Source organism: Anguilla rostrata, chromosome 2 (assembly GCF_018555375.3).
Source record: "Anguilla rostrata isolate EN2019 chromosome 2, ASM1855537v3, whole genome shotgun sequence".
In the NCBI taxonomy this organism is placed as follows: domain Eukaryota; kingdom Metazoa; phylum Chordata; class Actinopteri; order Anguilliformes; family Anguillidae; genus Anguilla; species Anguilla rostrata.
The window spans coordinates 60,659,434-60,679,409 of NC_057934.1; the positions used below are offsets into that span (position 1 = coordinate 60,659,434).

General features: G+C 46.3%; 1 protein-coding gene across 2 annotated transcripts; it reads right to left on the bottom strand.

Moving 5' to 3' along the window:
• Window positions 1-872: 872 nt before the first annotated feature.
• On the bottom strand, window positions 873-19,475 carry LOC135248689 (cytochrome P450 4F3). 2 transcript variants are annotated; one of them, XM_064323542.1, is made up of 14 exons: window positions 19,101-19,475; window positions 18,976-19,009; window positions 17,517-17,736; window positions 10,440-10,584; window positions 10,254-10,307; window positions 9,162-9,289; window positions 6,025-6,146; window positions 4,677-4,956; window positions 4,135-4,201; window positions 3,677-3,806; window positions 2,745-2,878; window positions 2,374-2,438; window positions 2,141-2,223; window positions 873-1,665 (listed from the first exon to the last, which is right to left on the bottom strand). In XM_064323542.1, exons 3-14 carry the CDS (start codon window positions 17,733-17,735, stop codon window positions 1,494-1,496), a joined length of 1,599 nt encoding a protein of 532 aa, XP_064179612.1. In that variant the 5' UTR covers window position 17,736; window positions 18,976-19,009; window positions 19,101-19,475; the 3' UTR covers window positions 873-1,493. The 2 variants fall into 2 exon arrangements, with proteins under 2 accessions (XP_064179612.1, XP_064179613.1); XM_064323543.1 differs by lacking the exons at window positions 17,517-17,736; window positions 18,976-19,009; window positions 19,101-19,475 and adding an exon at window positions 17,148-17,152.
• Window positions 19,476-19,976: the final 501 nt, after the last annotated feature.

A 19,976-nucleotide genomic window follows, 5' to 3' on the forward strand; every position in this document is an offset into this window, starting at 1 on the left:
GGTTATCCAATAAACGGGCTTCTCGGTTCAATGGTATATCTTGGTTCAAATATTGGATCATGGGAATGAAAAAAAACAGTAATGTTTATCTGAGATAAAAGCAGATGGTTTATGGTGACACTTGGTGTGGTGGTTATATTTTCTTAAGGTGTGTCTGCTGTTTCTTCTTTCTGCTCATTGACAGTGTTGGGTGGAACCACCATTTTGGGGGGAACCTCCATGTGGGACAGCGACTGAGCAAGAGAGAACCTAAATTGGTGTTTATTTCTGAAAAAACAAATAATATCCTCTCCAGTCCAGGCTCCGAAAACCAGGTCCCTGTTTTTTGGGACAGAGAATATGTGTCTGGGTGGGATTTCTGCATTCTTTAGAACGTCAGGGATTTAGGCTCGCTCATTCCACAGACCATATATAAACAAACAGCCTAATATTATGTTCATAATCCCCGTTTCTGAAAATCCACGACCACACCGTGACTGTGCCTAACACAGGTAACTGGTAACGCCTGGGCTGACTGCAGATCAGCCTCAGGTGAGCATGGCTGTGAGGTGTGAGGCTGCTGCTGTCCAAGGTCCTGTAGGCCTCCCTGTGGGAGGGAACAGCCCATAACTGAGAGCAGCCAATCAGGAGGAGCAGCCCATAGCTGAGAGCAGCCAATCAGGTGGAGCAGCCCATAGCTGAGAGCAGCCAATCAGGTGGAGCAGCCCATAGCTGAGAGCAGCCAATCAGGAGGAGCAGCCCATAGCTGAGAGCAGCCAATCAGGCGGAGCAGCTCTTTCAGCTCCACCTTCCTCCCATCCCAGCATCAACACTCACGCTACGGACATTGTTTCTGTGTATTTTACAGACTATAAACAGTAAGGACCATGAAATATACACAAGAAAATTTATTAAACAGTTTGGAGTTCAAATTCATTCTGACCAAGAATTAAAAAAAATACAAATGATGTAAGTATGTCTCCAGTCTTGCAGGGCTGAGGTGTCTACTGGTTTCTGGTGTGGTTCAGCGCATAAGAGCTTCATTAATTGAGTAATTAAGTCATTAATTGGCTAAGGAATTAATGATCAACCAATAAGTCACAAGTCATTGATTGACTAAGGAATGAATGACTTGCCAATCAGTCGTAAGTCACAGACTGGCTAGGGAACGAATAACTGGCCCATCAGTCATAAGTCATTGATTGGCTAAGGAGATAATGAATGACAATTCAGTCATAAGTCATCGATTGGTTAAGGATTTAATGTCTTCAATCAGCAGGCATTTTTCCATTCAAGCCACCCTCTGTCTTAATGCAAAACTGTTTTCTCCAATAATTAGGCACTCTAGAATGTAAAAGAAATGACAGAAACTACAGGACACGTGGAGGTAAAAGAGGCTCTTGTACTAGCACTGAGACACGGTACGTAACAAATGCAAACACAGTATCTGACAACGGACAGTAGCATGGCTGGGCTTCAGCGGGTCATTATTGGGCAGATGCAGGCAGTGACCACTAGGGGGCGCCGATGGGTTCCAGCTGCAGCCACAGCCCCCCCTCGGCCCTCAGGATGAGCTGGTTGAGCCGCCGAACCTCGGCCTTCCCCGGCGTGACGCGGAACCTGCGGATCGTCAGGGCAACCACCACCCTCATCTCTGCCATGGCGAAGTTCTGTCCAATGCAGTTCCTGTGCAGAGAGGAACGGGAGCCGACAGCCGCTTCGGCCATTAGAACGGGGGTGCGGCTAAACAGTTTCCCTGGTGACCGTTACCGCTGAACAATTTCAAACTGAAGGCTCTATTTTTGTCGCAGATCATGATTAATTAACTAAAACGGACATGACAAACGGGAAGGAGGGCGATTTTTGCCATGCATTACTTGCATGTTATTTTTAAAAACTAGGAACAAATCGCATTGGCTAAAATTATTTCTAACAACGAGATTGCCAGCAGACGATACTTTTCCCCCCTTTTTTATTTAGCTTAGTGAATGTTTGCGGAAAACCTTTAACCCAGAACACTAATAACTGACCCTGGCTCTGGCCTCAGCTGCGTTAGGATCAGCTGAGAGCCGCTGTTCCGTTGAGCTCAACGTCTGAGGCACACAGAGGTGTGTGTGTGAGGGTGTGTGAGGGTGTGTGGGGGTGCGTGGGAGCACCGTACCTGGGCCCCGCAGAGAAAGGAATGAACGCAAGGGACGGCCGATTGGCTGAATTGTCCGGGTCGAAGCGCGAGGGGTCGTAAACCTTCAGAGAGGAGAGACAGAGAGATAAAAAGAGGGGGAGATCAGAGAGAGAGAGAGAGAGAGAGAGAGACGTGCGTGTCACCTTTCAGTACCTAGTGCCAGATTGCAGTGCTGTCACAGGAGTGCAGTGCGTGTGTACAGAACCACTCACTTCTGGGTTGGGCCAGAGCTCTGGATTGTGGTGGGTCCCGTAGATGCTCACCAGGCAGATGTTTCCTGGGGAATGAAGCAGTTCTTTTTGAAGCAGTTTCTTTCCAAATGCTTTCAAAATGTCACCATGAATTTTTAAACAGAGCCTTCAACACCCCCTCCCCCCCCCCACAATTTACAGATCTGATAAATGGTACAATCCACCCCCTCATTATGACCTTAGCAGTACTCTCTGAAGTGACTAGCAGTTGGCATTTTTATATATTACTAATTGGGTTAGGTGTACATTTACTCAAAGCAATTCAGTTTTGGTGCTTTGCTCAAAGGTACAACAGTGTGCCTCACCTGTGAATGGAACCTAAACCCACCCACCTTCTGGTATGACCCGCCCCTCGGGCACGGTCATGTCCTGGTTAAAGCGTCGGGTGACAGTGGTGACCGGGGGGTGGAGCCTCAGGCTCTCCTTGATGCACATGGTGGTGAAGGGCAAGTTGGTCAGATCGTCCCTGCAGCCACACCCACACACACATCCTTCCTCAGTTAGTGCTGTCAATCACCACCAAGGCCACACCCATTCACCTCGCCTCAGCCATTACTGTCAATCACCACCAACAAGGCCACACCCACAAATCTTTCCTGAGTCATTATTGTCAATCACCACCAACAAGGCCACTCCCACAGACCATGCCTCAGTCATTACATTACATTACATTACATTACAGGCATTTGGCAGACGCTCTTATCCAGAGCGACGTACAACAAAGTGCATAACCATAACCAGGAACAAGTATGACGAAACCCCTAGAGAGAAGTACCGGTCCAAGTACAGGGAACAACCGCATAGTTCAACTTGGACCCTGAAGGTTAAACTGATTAACACTAACACAACGAGAACGGCAACAACGCAGTCTATGGAAAAAATACAAGCAGTAGTTAAGACAGTTAATGCACCTAAGTCACCTACGAAACAGCTGCCTAGTTACAGCCCTAAGCTTACAGTCATTTACAGGGGGGTAGGGAGGGATGGGGAGAGGTGCAGCCTGAAGAGGTGAGTCTTCAGTCGTCGTTTGAAATGGGTCAGTGTCTCAGCTGTTCTGATCTCCACGGTGAGGTCATTCCACCATCGTGGGGCCAGAACAGACAGGAGACGTGTTCTGGAAGTGCATTACTGTCAATCACCACCACAGCCACTCCCACAGTGCCTCAGCCATTAGTGTCAATGAGCACCACAGCCAGGTTAGGACTAAGGTAGGGAATGAGTCATGCAGGTTATGAGGAAGAGGAGAGGAAGACTTTTCCCTGACCACTCGATCTCCTCCGTGTCCCGGCCGTCCAGCAGGGTGTTGATCTCGGCGCGGCACTGGTCCTGGTACTGCAGGTGTGCGGCCAGGTTATACAGCACCCAGGAGATACCACTCGCAGTGGTGTCATGACCTGGGACAGAAAGAGAGGGGGGGGGGAAGGGAGATAGAGAGAGACAAGATTAGGGGATATGAACAGACATTACATTACATTACATTACAGGCATTTGGCAGACGCTCTTATCCAGAGCGACGTACAACAAAGTGTATAACCATAACCAGGAACAAGTATGACGAAAACCCTAGAGAGAAGAGGCAGCGAGAGAAGGTAGAAGAAAAATAGAATAAGAAGAGAAGAACAGAAGGCAGAAAGGGTAAGAAAAATAAAGGAATAAGTTGTGACACACACATACACACACACAGACACACACTAAAACAAACACACACACACAAAGCATCACCTTCAAACATGAATGTGTCTGCCTCTGCTTTGATCTCTTCATCCGTCAGGCCGTTTCCCTCCTCGTCCTGAAAAACAGCGTCGGTTCACACGCTCGTTTCACTCAATCCACATTCACAGTGAACGCTACGGGTGTTTCGGTTTCAGCTACGGAATAACAAGACTGCAACCAATTTAAATACTGCTGATTTTGCTTTATAAATGCCAGCCCTCATAACCCATAAAGTTCCGCCATCTCTCCACCTCTTACTCCAGTGTACCCTTACTCAACCTTTTCCCTTCTTCATATTCAGTCATACTCCATTCTTTTCTATCCCTCGTTTTTTCCTGTCGTTCTCTGCCATACATCCTGCTCTCTGGTACAGGATATTTACTTTGTTCACCCCTGTAGTTACAAAGTTTTTCAATTTCTTTCCACGTCTTTCTCATTCCATCTATATCTATTTCTCTTTCCACACACTATACACACACACGCACGCACACGCACACATGCGCACACACACGCACACATGCGCACACATGTGCACGCACGCACACACACACCTTCGAAAGAAGCAGCACGTCGATGAAGTCTGTCAGTTTCCTCCTGCGAGTCCCGGTGTCCGCGGCGTGCTTCTCTGGCTCCCCCTGGTGGACCAGCTGTGCGCGGCGCCTCTCGACGATGTCGGCAGTGAACTTGTGCACCACGGCGCAGGAGTGGCGGAAACGCTGGCCCTCCGGAGAGCGCCAGTACAGCCAATCCCAGTGGTGCGCCATGCGGTACTCCCGCTTCACCACCAGAGCGCTCAGCTCGTAGATGGCCGCGATGTACTCGCTGGGGTGGCTGTTTGAGAGCGTGTCCAAGTCAAAGCAAGTTTCATTTTAGAACAGTTTTAAAATAAAAAGGCTCCTGACAATGCAAAACTATTCTGAAAAATGGATACAATAAATACAATATAAACAGTCCAGCCAATACAGAAATACATAATTTAAAAGTATTTCTAAAAATAGAATCGTTATGTACATAAACTGTGAAAATTGTGTATATGTGATGAACACAAATTGCTATGTGCAAAAATGAATAGCAGTAGTTGTACGGCGGAGTGAAAATGCAGTTACTAGGCAGTCTGGTATTGTGTGTGTGTGTGTGTGTGTGTGTGCGTGTGTGCGTGTGTGCGCGTGTGTGACAGAAGAGCTTAACTTCAGTCTGCAGCTGGGATTTATCATGTGAAACAATGTTAAAAATGTCAGAGTGGAGACCATTCAGCCTCTGTAGCTGCTCCACTGGAATCCCTGCCGTAGGGTACACTGTCGCCTGGTGGTCAAATAAGGTACTGCTGTCGACTGTTCTCGGTGGGAGCTGCTCAGGCAGTCAGACAGTGAAGATCTATTCTCTATGGCTGCACAGTCAGAGCCAGAAACACCCAAATCAATTGACAGTGTGATTTCAGTAATCAAAAGAAGAGGCTGGAGCAAATTTGGGGGTTCAGGACTCGTGTTTTGTCTTTTGTCTTGCTGCTCTGTAAAGCGTCTTTGTCACAGTTCTCTGTAAAAACCAAATAAAACTGAATTGAAATTGAATGGAAAAAAACTATTACTGTGCTCTCAGCTAGTAAGGGGCAAAATTTGGTAGCCCTACAAACAACACAGTGATCACAGAATTTGGGCTGCGGTCTGTAGGGTGAAGCATACTATGACAAACGACTGGTAAAATGCGCTACATAAATATTATTAGATTTTTGATTTGATAAGCATAGTCAGAAATAACATACAAACAAAATCAACAAAGGAAGTTATCAGTGGGCATGAAACTTATTTCAACTGCAGAAAACAACGTGCAGCGTGGGTCTTGTGCGTTGTTCCCTGAGTCTCAGTGTATGGTGGGAACGGGTGCGGGCAGAAGGAAGCTCACTCCTGGCACTTGCTGTCGTAGCTGAAGGTGCACTTCAGCAGGCTGTCCAGGGTCATCAGACTGACCTGCTCGAACATGTCCAGGCAGGGCTGCCCATCGGCCACCAGGCGGCGCCATTTGTCCTGCGGCGGGGGCAAGGCACAGGTGTGCTGTCACGCAGGAGCATTTACACGCACCGTCCTGACGAGTCGCAGGTATTCATCTCAGGAGCCGTATATTGTATTTCGCTGAAACCTACACTGCCAGGGACATTCACTGAACATGAAATCAATAATATTTTTAGAAAATATTTTCTCTGCAGGTCTCAAGACAGTATAGGCCAGACTTGGGCGAAATACATATTTGTTTTGGATTCTATTGATCTATTGATCTTGCCTGGTGTAACTGAGGCTGCCAATATGACCAAAAGGCAGGAGTAAATACTTTTTGAGAGTATTTCATTGGTTCCAATACACCAGACAAGGTCAGTAAGGCGTTGAAAAGCATTTGAATCCAAACCAAATATGTATTTCACCCAGGTCTGGTCTATACTGTCTTGAGACCTGCAGTGAAAATATTTTCTAAAAATATTATTGCATTGACCTGAGCTGCAAAATGACCAAAACAGGGAATACTGAGAGTATATGGTCCAACACAGAAAATCCAGTTTGGGCGCAAGTTTTGAAACCAAACGAAAGTATGTATTACAGGTTGGGCATCTGCATCAGTCTGCTGACTGTTCCTTCTGCTGAGCAGAACGAAAGAGAGCGCAAGATGGCACAGTCTTCCGGAATATTCCATGACGCCTAACAAATTTCTTTTTCCCCCAACCTTTACATACACTCTATTGAAACTTGCTCCTGATCACTGATTGGCCTCTGGTGATAATGTAACGAATGTAAACCTCGTTAGGGCCTCCCACTGGGAGCTGCTGTGGAGACGCGTGCTCGCCACCCTCCAAAAATCACAACTATCTTCCCATTTTGGAAGCGCTAATGCGAACGTATCTTTAGCTTTAGTTTCAAAATATTTTTGGTGCATATATATGATGTGTGTGTATGTCTGTGCATGAATGCGTACGAGAGACAGAGAGAAAGACGGAGAGTGAGAGAATGAGCGAGAGATTGACAGAGGGGTTATTACAGGACAGAGAACAGATGATCTATATTCTGCACAGGAAGTAAACAGTTTTTGTCTGCAGTTCTTTCCCTACTTCCTCTGCAACAGTTCTTGGGAGTTTATGGCACTGATTCCGCATACAATACTACAACCGGATTTAATACAAGTTTTTTTCCCCTTCGTTTTATTATAAGTACTGCTTGAGAAAAGCTTCACGTGACAGATCGGTGACTTGCCAAATGCTGGCCCTGTTCCTGCTCTCACATTCACAGCACACAGAATCCACTGCAGGAGGCACTGGGCTCCGATCAGACACATTCATAGCATTCTACTCCAGCTGTTTTCTCAGCTGCAGAAATCTGAGAACATTTTTCTGCATCTCAACTGGAACCAAGACCCTAAGAGCATCAAGTCCACAGAGTGACAGACTGTGACGGACTGACTCACTGCTCTAACCGTTACACTTGCATTCGGCGTGCCTATGGAACCCCATTTTGATTAAATTAAATGAGGAAATATGCCTTTTTGAAATAAATAATCACATGAATGAATGCAGTAATATATATATATATATATATATATACATATATTTATATAATCTCAGGGATTTAATTATTACAGTATCGGTGTGAAAGGTGAGATCTGGGGCTGCTGGGAGGCTCATCCTGTTAAGGCACTGTTTCAGGGGGTCAACAGGCCGTGCGCAACGATGACTGTGGCCGACAGCCCCGCAGGGCAACGCACGGTTAGCGCTAGGTCGATAGCGGCAATGGGGGCTGATAACAAAAGGATGGGGCATCCCAAACTTGGAGGAAAAAAAAGGAGGTGGAGCATTATAAAGGATAGATCTGCGTTAGTTCAGAGTTCACACTCAGAGGACTTCAGCATGAAGAGAGGGAGAGAGGTGTTTCTGTCGATTAGGAGCAACTGACAGGAGAACAGGAAGCAGTGGCCCCCCTGAGATACTGCAGCACAGAACGGCAGTACCTGAGCGTGTCTGTTTGGTCTCCCTTTATTTTAAGAGTCTGTTTCCACTGCCAGTAAAGTGGTGACAAATGATCACACGTTAGCAGAATCACACTTCATTTGTCATATCCACAACAGCCACCAGACTAGGAGTATTACTTTGGTCCTCCATTGTTTACATAGAACATGGGGCAGAAATTAGACTTTAAATGGTTATAGTTAAACACGGGGCACAAATTACACTTAATGTGGCATATCCCCATAAACCGTAATCACTTATGTGACACCTTTACATTAACTCTAAATACCAGCGCTGTTTAACACCGACCGGCTATATGAGGGACTTCAAGCAACACAAAATCAATCTGTTAGTTTTACAGGTTATCAGCTTTTACTGTAACTATCTAAAAAACGACAAGAGCTAATTAATAAATGCGGTATTTTAACCACCTTTGGACCCGACTATTCATGTACATGCCTGTGACATATAACGGTCTGAAACGGTTTTATAGACACTTAATAACTCTGAGACCTCTCACTGAACTACTCTCAATGCTGTTGAAATAAAAAGAGAGCACTGCCCCTTGGGAAACTGGGAAAGTTCATAACAAAAAGACGATAACGCTGTTTTTAAGTGTCTTAAAAACACGGTGGAAAAGAAGACATAAAACAGCCAGAGGACTGCAGAACAGCAGGAGCAGGTCAGGGTACAGAGAAGAGCGCTCGTTGCTCAGGCACTATGGGAAGAAGGTAAAAAAACGGAAGGAAGTTTTTCTCTCCATAACCAGACATAGGAATGTTGGGAATGACACAACGAGTGCAAAAAAAAAAACCTTTAGGGCTGTTGTTTTTTATTATGGCTGCTGCCCTGTTCGGATCTGAACCAAGTGCCCCTGACGCGAAACGACGGGTACTGCCGCAGACCCTGCGCTCGTTTTCGGGAAGCGGAGGCCGTCGGGCCGCGCATTCCTTCCCCAAACGGATTCCAGACGCGCGCGCGTGAACCCGGCTCTCTCTCGCGCCGGTGTGACATCACTCAGGCATCCCGGCCCCCGGCCCGCAGCGGGACTCACGTGCATGATGTCGGTGGACTTGTTGAAAATCTCCACGTAGCTCTTGAGAATGTCGAAGTGGAAGGCGGGGGTGAGGAGGCGTCTGTGCCGGGACCAGTGCTCCCCATTGCTCAAGAGGAGACCCGGGCCTGCAACACACACACAAACACCTCAGTTTAACCAAAACCAGCAACACAACACAAACACCTCGTTCATAACCCATACCCATCAACACACACTTACACCTCAGTTCCATAACAACACACACCACAACACACACACTCACCTCAGTTCCATACACCCCAAACCATCAAACACCACTTCACCGTTCCATAACACAACAAACACTCAGTTCCTAACAACACCTCAGTTCCAAATCACACAAACACCTCGTTCCATAACACAAACTTACCCTCAGTTCCATAACACAACACAAACACCTCAGTTCCATAACACACACACTTACACCTCAGTTCCATAACACACACACTTACACCTCAGTTCCATAACACAAACACAAACACCTCAGTTCCATAACACAAACACAAACACCTCAGTTCCATAACACAAACACAAACACCTCCGTTCCATAACACAAACACAAGCACCTCAGTTCCATAACACAAACACTCCTTGGTTCCATAACACAAACACCTCAGTTCCATAACACACACACTTACACCTCAGTTCCATAACACACACACTTACACCTCAGTTCCATAACACAAACACAAACACCTCCGTTCCATAACACAAACACAAACACCTCAGTCCATAACAACACAACACCTCATAACCAAACCTCAGTCCAAACACACACTACACCTCCATCACCCACGTTCCATACACAAACACAAACACTCCGTTCATACCAACGACCGTTCCATACACAAACATCCTGGTCCATAACAAAATCAAACACACAAACCTCAGTTCCATAACACAGACACACAAACCTCAGTTCTGTAACACAAACACACAAACCTCAGTTCTGTAACACAAACACACACACCTCAGTTCCACAACACAAACACAAACACACACACCGAGTTCATTAACACAAACACTTCAGTTCCATAACTGAAGTGGGGGGGGTGGGGGGATCGGATTTACCCAGCCACGGACGCAGAAACCCATAAAACAGCTCGTCCTTGAAGGTGATGGAGGCTGCAGACCCAAAGAGAGAGAGAGAGAGAGAGAGAGAGAGAATTCAGAACTGCATGCAGGGAAGCTGCCTAATGAAGCAGTGCTGTAAACAAACACAGCTGATGTGAGAGTCGGTTTGCGGGGGTTAGGTACCGGAGGCCGTCAGGATGGGCTTGGTGAAATCGGGGTGGAAAAGTCGCACCAGGGTGTAGAAGGGCCCCAGAAACCAGGCGCAGGAGTGACGGTACGTCCTCACCAGCTCGTCCACGGACTGAAGCCCCTCCTCCGAGTTCCGGATCTGAGGGAACAGGCGAAGGGTCACACAACCTGCACAGGAGCACAAGGCTGCACACCAGAATCCCCGCAAGGATTTGCTAATTAATTGAGTTATTTAATAGTTCTATGGTCTTTTCTGACTGTAAGAATAGAAATAGGTTGTTCCCCGATTTCTGAAACCTCTATTGATCCTGATGTTGGTGAGCCTCTTTATAGTGGTCCCGTCTTTAGAGCCACTGATTATTCCTTCAATATTTCCTGAGTATTGTACACTCGGGACGAGGGTTAAACTTTTTCCCCTGCAAGGAAGTTGGCAAAACAAATATTGGCAAAAACAAACATTGCATTGCACATATTTATTTTAACATTATGATGTTTATGATAATATTACAATGATAGCAACAATGCTAAAAACAGTAAATAAAATTAAGTTTGCATTATTGTCAGTTGTGGAACAAGGATTAATGAAAGACCCTTTGTTTATGCTTCATTTTAATCTTCTTTTGTTGCTTGTGTTGTAAAACAAGGCTTTAGGTCCCAAGACTCCTTCCTTGTGAAATCTCACCACTCCCAAATCAAAGTTCACCAAGAGTCATTCTATTATGACGCACTTCCGCGCCACAGTGTCCCTGCTGATGTGATTCCGGGGGGTGCTCGTGGGCAGGTCCAGCTACTACTGGATGCGTCCCAACCCTGATATCAGACATTAGCAAGCAGAATGACCAGGGTTGCCAAATTTACAAATTTGGACAACATGCAACTGTTGGTTAATCGCGAATGAGGTGGGGATGGTGTGTGTGGGTGGGTGGGGGGGTGTGCCATCGGGAGTGATGGCGAAAGCTGTGCATCCGAGACTGCGTAGAGGGACAGAACCTGTGCAACGACAGCGAGGGACATGTTCAGGATGTCACTGAGCATAACAGCACGCCACTGTACTAAAATTATGATTATTTGTTCACAAAACCATCAGTGTGGAAAGCGTACAATGTTATTGTACAACATCTGCCTATATTTCTCCTTTTACTCACACTGGTAAAAATGGCAGAACAGGAAAGAGCAGTTGCAACACAGACATTTTGCACATTCTTGCAACTTCCTTCTGTCTGGGCTGAAACTGAGCAGGACTGGTGTCGATTGGGACAACCCACTGGTAACACCATGGCTTTTGCCAAAAGTCGTGTTGATGGGCCAGCAGGGGGTACTTCTCCCTCTGGACAGACAGGAAAGCCAGTGCGGTGAGGGGAAACACTCTTCCGTAGATGTTGTCATCAAAACGGTATGATAAACTCACAGACCGTATAGGACAAACTGCAGTCCTGGCTTATTATGACCGTTCGGGAGCCCGTGCCACTTTAAAAGAGAAAAGAGGGGTTTCTGGTCAAATTACTAATGGGGCTCTCTGGTTATTTAACTTACTTCCTCTAGAGGCACGGACATTTATAAAAGGATGAGTATTCACATTTATTTCAGCAATGGCTTCTGCAAATGTCAAAGGGTAATTTAAAAGGTGTGAGATATCTTATTAGCATAGCCACAAATGCTATGGTAAGTCAAACAGCCACTGAACTGCCATTTTAGGACTATTAAAATCAAGCTGGCATCTTTATTAGGTTACTGCAAATATATACGTTTTATATTTTATTTATATATGTAGCACTCTAAATTAGTTTAGCTTGAACTCTGCTGTATTTTTAATTGCTGTTTGTTATGTGTGAATGCACCCTCAGGATTGCTACTAATTGCTACTAATTTCGTTGTACACTGTGCAATGACAATAAAGGAATCTATCTATCCATCTTATTGCCAAGAGCCACCAAGCTAACATATAGGAGACATCGAGTTAACACACAGGAAACATCGAGCTAAAACACAGGAGACATCGAGCTAACACACAGGAGACACTGAGTTAAAACACAGGAGACATTGGGATAACACACAGGAGACATCGGGCTAACACACAGGAGACATCGAGCTAACACATATAGGAGACATCGAGCAAACACACAGGACACATCAAGATAACACACAAGAGACATCGAGCAAACACAGGAGACATCGAGTTAACACACAGGAGACATCGGGCTAACACACAGGAGACACTGAGTTAAAACACAGGAGACATCGAGCTAACACACAGGAGACATCGAGCTAACACACAGGAGACATCGAGCTAACACACAGGAGACATTGGGCTAACACACAGGAGACAACGGGCTAACACACAGGAGACATTGAGCTAAAACACAGGAGACATTGGGCTAACACACAGGAGACATCGAGCTAACACACAGGAAACATCAAGCAAACACACAGGAAACATCGAGCTAACACACAGGACACATCAAGATAACACACAAGAGACATCGAGCAAACACAAGAGACATCGAGCAAACACAAGAGACATCGAGCTAACACACAGGAGACATCGAGCTAACACACAGGAAACATCGAGCAAACACACAGGACACATCAAGATAACACACAAGAGACATCGAGCTAACACACAGGAGACATCGAGCTAACACACAGGAGACATCGAGCTAACACACAGGAGACACCGAGCTAACACACAGGAGACATCGAGCTAACACACAGGAGACATCGAGCTAACACACAGGAGACATCGAGCTAACACACAGGAGACATCGAGCTTGTGCCAGGCACTGCCTACTACATATAAGATAATAATGGGCAGGGCAGTACTGTGCTGGGGTATTGCAGGACAAATAACAAGCTTGATATTTCATGTCTATGTTTACATATTTACGGTTTGTGTCTTACTTCTGTGGAACTCACTGTCGGCTATAGGAAAGAACTCCTGCCAAGCAGGAACTAGGATGGGTTTCGCAAGGCAACTCAGCCACTCCTGAGGATTCTGGGAAACCTGTTTGTTATACCACGCAGAAAGAGTTGTCATGAAAGTGGGTGGGGCTGAACTTGCCACTCGTCTATTTACACAGGAGATAAAGACACTAATAACAAGAGAGATAATAACAAGCTGGCTCCTGATCCTGAGGACAATGTGGAGGGAAATGTGGGGGTAAAATGGTTCCACCAGCTTATGCAACATCTTCCATTTTGTCCCAGAACTTTCTCAACACTTCCCCTAAGTCAGGGATTGCTGTTACTTCATGTTTGGCCTTTTTCGGTTTTCAACTGCTCCCACAGGTGTTCAGTTGGGTTCAGGTCCGGTGACTGTGGGGGGAAAGGCATCCTAATAAGCTCACCGTGTTCTCAATAAAGCCTTCTTAAAGAATGAGTGTAATTTGTGTTTCATAATTACATTATTCCTCGAGGAGTAATGAAAACAACCAGGATGTGGTAGTGTCCTCAGACCGTTGGTCCCCACTGCATATATAATATGTGTGCTGTATGTTAAATTTGCAGGACGGGGGAGATACAAGACAAAGGGTGTCGCCGACGGCACACGCCATCTTTAGCTGAACGATGGGACGTCCCGTCTAATATGGGACTGTTGGCAACCCCAGAGGAAAATGAGATGCAGACTGAGTCTGAGTGTTCTTGTAGGAAAAATAAATAAAATAAAAATGAAACGGCTTCACGAAAAAAGCAAGTAATAGATTTTCAATACGCATATTTTGCTGACTGGATAACAGGCTACCAGCCTATTTCAAAGGGAAAGAATTCATAAGCTTCCCAACAGCTCTGTTTCCACTTCTGCTGGAGCCTTTGAGTTCCGCTCTCAGAACCATTCTGCGGTCGTCCACAGATGACCCTGAAACACCAAAGTGGCTCGAGGCAGTTCCCCGAGGGCTGCGTGATATGTGAAGTGCGATCTGATGATGCTAATGCTGCGGTGGAACGAGAATACCTCAGCGACTCTCTCTCTCTCTCCCACTCTCTCTCTCTCTCTACCCCCCTCCCCCCCTCTCTCTCTCTCTCTCTCTCTCTCTCCCTCTTGATATGGCGGAGGCGACGACGTTTGCCTAAGCACTGCATGTGCGGAGAAATCGCTGTGCGTTGAGCGCACCAATACAGTTCACTGGTTGAGCCACTGAAGTAACGAGCAGCGAGGCGATGTGGTGAGCAGCAGGCTGGATGTTTATCAGCGGATCCACCTGCTTCTATTACACTGCATTACCGGCATTTAGCAGACCCTCTTATCCAGAGCGACTTACACAACTTTTTTCATTTTTACATAGCATCCATTTACACAGCTGGACATGTACTGAAGGAATTTAAGGCTTAGTGATCAAGGGTACAATGGCAGTGTCCTACCGGGGAATCGAACCCGCAACCTTACAGAGGTTACACGCCCAGTTCCTTACCCATTTTGGGTATTCTATTTATTTTTAAAAAGAGAGGGGACAGCTCACCCATATTATGCATTTCCTTCTCTTTATTCAGACAGGAGGAAGAGAGAGAGAGGCTTGCATAAAGAAACCAGCCGTTAATCAAAGCGGTTATTCAGTGAGAAAGTTGTGAATATGAAATTGCCAACGGCGTGAAGCATTCATTTTCGCTCTGTCCTGAGATTAGCTAGCTAAGATGTGTGATTGTGCGGCTTGCAGAACTGTAAAAAGTACAGTTTGTTGCAGGAAGAGTTCTGCGGCCATGACGCTGTCTAGAGAATCCCACCGCCTAGTATTTACAGCCTGTGCTTAAACCAAAGCAGAAAAACACAATGTTTGCGCCGTTATGGCCGAAGTGAACGCCGACTAATCAGCAGTTGTTTTCCTGGTGCAGTGTAGAGCGAGCAAAACAACACGGGTTCATTTCACTTGCTAGAAACCACAAAAGTGTACAGCAATTTTGTCAACCTAGCACGGGCCAAATCATGATGGCACATCACAGATAAGACACGCAGTACCAAACCCAACAGCTTGCAGCCAGCATGTCGCTTTGAAAATCATGCCGAACACAGCAATATCTGTACGAATGTTCATAATGCCGATTTCCTCCATAGCACGATACAAAACATCTTGCAGATTAATGCGAACAGTTTAGCAGCATTAGAATACGTTTCCATGAGAAAGCTCCGCTGCAAACCAATGCAAATGAATGACCTGCATGATTTGCATGAAGCATTAGACAAACAACAGCCCCAGTCACATTAAACTAGTTTTGCAAGTTTTGCTGTAGGTGATGCAACTTTGAGTTTGAATGGTCAAACAACCAGCACAGGCCCAGTGACTACCTCATTGTCACCCCCACCCTCTGCAACACACTGAGAGTCACTAATCTGCACATCGCCCACGAGAACCCGCAGCTGCCGTTTCTACAGTGCCCATAAAAGGCCGTGGCGCTTTGCATGGCAGACCAGGAAGTGAACACAGTGGGTGTGCACAGACCACTGAACTCTATGATCCTTTATACGCTCTATGGTACAGACCCTGTACCACGGCAAGCACTCTCATGTGGAAATTTAAACAATTAACTTTGTATTGTGTGCCACTGTTAAAAATTTTTTTAATGGGTTTGCTTAGAATCAGAGACTGCAATAGATTGGTGACTTGTCCAGGGTGTATTCCTGCCTCTCGCCCAATGCACACTGGGATGGGCTCCAGCAACCCCCGCAACCCTGACCAGGATAAGTGGGTATAGATAATGGATGGATGGATGGATGGATAGAATCGGGGAGTTTTTTCTTGCCACTGTTTGAGTGCTTTTCTTCTCACTGAGGAGTTTTTTTAAACCTCACTTGCTTGCTTTTTGGGGGTACAGGCCTGGTTTTTTGCAAAAAAAATCCCTTCTGTTACCCTGTACAGCACCTTTGCGAGTTCTCTGTGTGATACAAATAAAATTTCCAGAATCAACCCTTCCTGCAAGGCTGAGCCAAAAACAGACTTAATCATCCGCTCTCTGTATGCATCAGATAACAAACATTGAATGAGGAAATTACACAAGCTCCTTCATGTCTCGCTCTGAAGAAAGGAGAACACGTACACGGCTGAGACCAACTGACACTGTCACCTTACGAGGTCATATCACATTACATTACTGCCATTTAGAAGGCAATGCTATTCTGGGACACTTTTTTTTAAAACCTGCTACCTGTAGGTTACAAGCCCAGTTCACCACCCATTATACTACACTCCCGCCATGCTTTGCATCCAGTCCATTCTATTACATTAAAGTACAGTCATTCAGCGGCCATTCTCAACCAGCGGTGACTTAACCAAACTGAGCACATAAGTGCTTTCATACAGGATAAAATGTGCAGTGGCACAAGAGAAAAGGACAATTGACATCCAGAAAGTCAATAACCATGTACAGTATTAAGAAGAGCCTGAATCAACAGCAACAATCCTAACGTAACCGTGTAATAGAGGTAGAGGGAGGTCTGCTGTGGTTTTTGGAATCGCAACTCTTTGCCCATCGTTACACAAGAAGTGATGCGACTAGCCTGCCAAGGCCAAGGTCCCCAGCCAAGAGAACCAACGGCACCAACTTGTTGCAGCTCCGAGGGGTGATGTCACTTCCTGCAGCAAGTGTTCACCTGCTAACCCACATCTCTAACCTCTCAACTCATGGCTACAAACTAAGAACTACACAGTGTGACGCTGTACTCCATCCATCCAGGCAGTCCACCCCCAGGTACCCCGAACCCCGCCCACTGCTCACCATCCCCAGGTACCCCAACCCCGCCCACTGCTCACCATCCCCAGGTACCCCAACCCCCCACTGCTCACCACCCCAGGTACCCCGAACCCCGCCCACTGCTCACCACCCCAGGTACCCCCCGCCACCCACCCCCAGTACCCAACCCCCCTGCTCACCATCCCCAGGTACCCCGAACCCCGCCCACTGCTCACCATCCCCAGGTACCCCGAACCCCCCCACTGCTCACCATCCCCAGGTACCCCGAACCCTGACCACTGCTCACCATCCCCAGGTACCCCGAACCCCCCCCACTGCTCACCACCCCAGGTACCCCGAACCCCACCCACTGCTCACCATCCCCAGGTACCCCGAACCCCGCCCACTGCTCACCATCCCCAGGTGGCCCAGCAGCCAGTTGCGTTTGGGCGGGTGGGCGAAACAGCGCAGGCGGTGAGCGTTGCAGGCGTGCCTCCAGAGCAGGCGGGTGACGCGGTACAGGACGGCGAGCACCAGGACCAGCGCGGAGAGCTGCAGCAGCCCCAGGAGGGAGGAGACGCGGGGCAGGCGTGCCAGGAGACGCCCAAAAACTCCATCCAGCTTGAAAGACATTCTGTGATGTTTGCACACAAGGGTCAAAGGTCAGACAGGAAGATAACATATTTGGGGGGGGGGGGGGTTCTGTATTGGCCTCAGAGGGCAAGTGTGCATGTATATGTGTATGTATGGACTACATAAACCAGGGATACTCAAAGCTGGGCGTTAATGTCACTAGTACTGCTTGTTTTCTCTTCTGCCTGGTAGTCCATAGTCCAATAATGTCCGTGATTGGCCAGAGATTACACTCACCAGGTGTGTCAGGTTTAAATCCCTGATTAGAAGGAAAAAAAGAGAACCAGCAGTATTACTGGTCTCGAGGGCCATATTTGAGTATCCCTGGTATACACATGTATTGGTAAACCGAGGTGCACAACTCTGGTCCTGGAGGGTTCGGTTTGTGCACTAGATTTGGTTCCAACCAAATCCATTTGTTTTACGTTTCTGACAGCTCTACAAACTACGCTGGTTCACTCATGCACATGAACACAGTAAAATCTTTAGCATACACTTGAGGTCTGTAGCTGTAGCTGGTGCTTACACAAAAGTCAGATCAAGAATACATACGATTGATTGAATTAAATGATTAAAGTTGGAACAAAATCCTGAAACGGATCGGCCCCTGTTGTGCACCCCTGATGTAAACTCACCCATCTTGTGAAAGAGAAGGAATATATACAATATCATAGAGTCTAGAGCAGCAAGTTTCGTGCTCATTCCTGTTTATGCTGTTTTTTGTAGCATCCAATTTTTTTGATCAATTACAGGTGTTACATTACATTACAGGCATTTAGCAGTAATGAAGTACTTTGCTCAAGGGTACAACGGCAGTGCCCTACCCAGGAATTAAACCTGTGACCTTTAGGTTGCTACACTGCTGCCTGACTTTAAAGCATTAAAGGACTTTTTTAAGACAATGCAGGTTTGGCTCTGTCATTTGCTTAGCCTTTTCAATGACAGAGACAGGTCTTGTTGCCAGCACCAAACCAGCTGGATTAGTTTAAAACCTGGATCGAAACACGCTGGAATTTCTACCAGAGAATAGCACCTGCTCAATGAATTTGATATAAATGTGTTAAATATGAGTGGAATAAAAAATCTGAATATTCCGCGGGTGCCCGGTACATCCCACTCAGTATGAGAGCCCCTGATCTTTAGCAAATTAATGAATACGTAAATATTCCTACCCGACATCCCAATTCCTTACGGGTGTACAGAGTAGCTGTTGATCTTACTGCTTAAAATACTAACTCACCTGGATAAGCTCTGCTTGACAGTGCGACGGGGATCTGTTCAGACGATAAAAGGCTCTTAAGGCACCGTGGACGAACGTTCAGTGTTAGGAGGATTTATTTCATGACCAATTTCTTCGTTGCTTACCCTTCTGTTCTTTCAGAACTTGCCTAAATGTTTGACATCCTTTTATGAAACCCGATATACTACTTCTGCTTTCAGCATCTTCTTCCCAATTTGGATCTATTAATAGGCTAAGGGTTAGTTAGTTGTGCGCGCGAACAACGGCATTTTAAAGGCAGCACACGTTATGTGTTCTATTTCCGTGCTTTTTTTATCGACTCTGTTTTTTTTGTTGTTGTTGTTTTTTTAATCGGAAGGTGTTGGTGATAACCCGCCTTGTGAAATATGATGTTCTATCCAATCGGCTCTGCAGAGTTGAAACTCATTAGCATTTTAGACATCTAGCAAACGCTCTATCCAGAGCGATTTACTGAGCTTGCATTATTTTTATACGCAATCCGTTTAGCCAGGTGGATATTTACTGAAACAACACATAAGGTACCCGCCTGGGTACACTACCTGCAAAGTCGGGGTTTCAAACCCTTTCCAAGAGCTGTGGATGTCTATGAATACCGGGCCAGTTGACGAATTAGAGCTTTATTTTTTCGTACCCCTGCGAATTTCGTCTTCAGATTCACACTATCTCTGTTATACAGCGGCCAGCGGGTATAAGCGTCCTTCAGATTGTAAAACTATTTGTGTGTTTTTTCTAATTTCTAAAATAATTGTTTCAACTGATTGTACATAATGTTTGTTGCGGGACTCTCTCTCTCTCTCTGTCCTGTATCGTTGTTGCACCAGTTGAGGGCGCTATGGCCGAGTAATTTGTCCGTCACTGACAGGCCATTCCACAACTTCGATATTCAATAGTAGGCAGGTACGTTGTTTCCGGCACTGACCAGTAGCAGCCTGCAGTGTGCGCAGATCAGAGACTGTAAGGCGCAGATATGCTACGGTAGA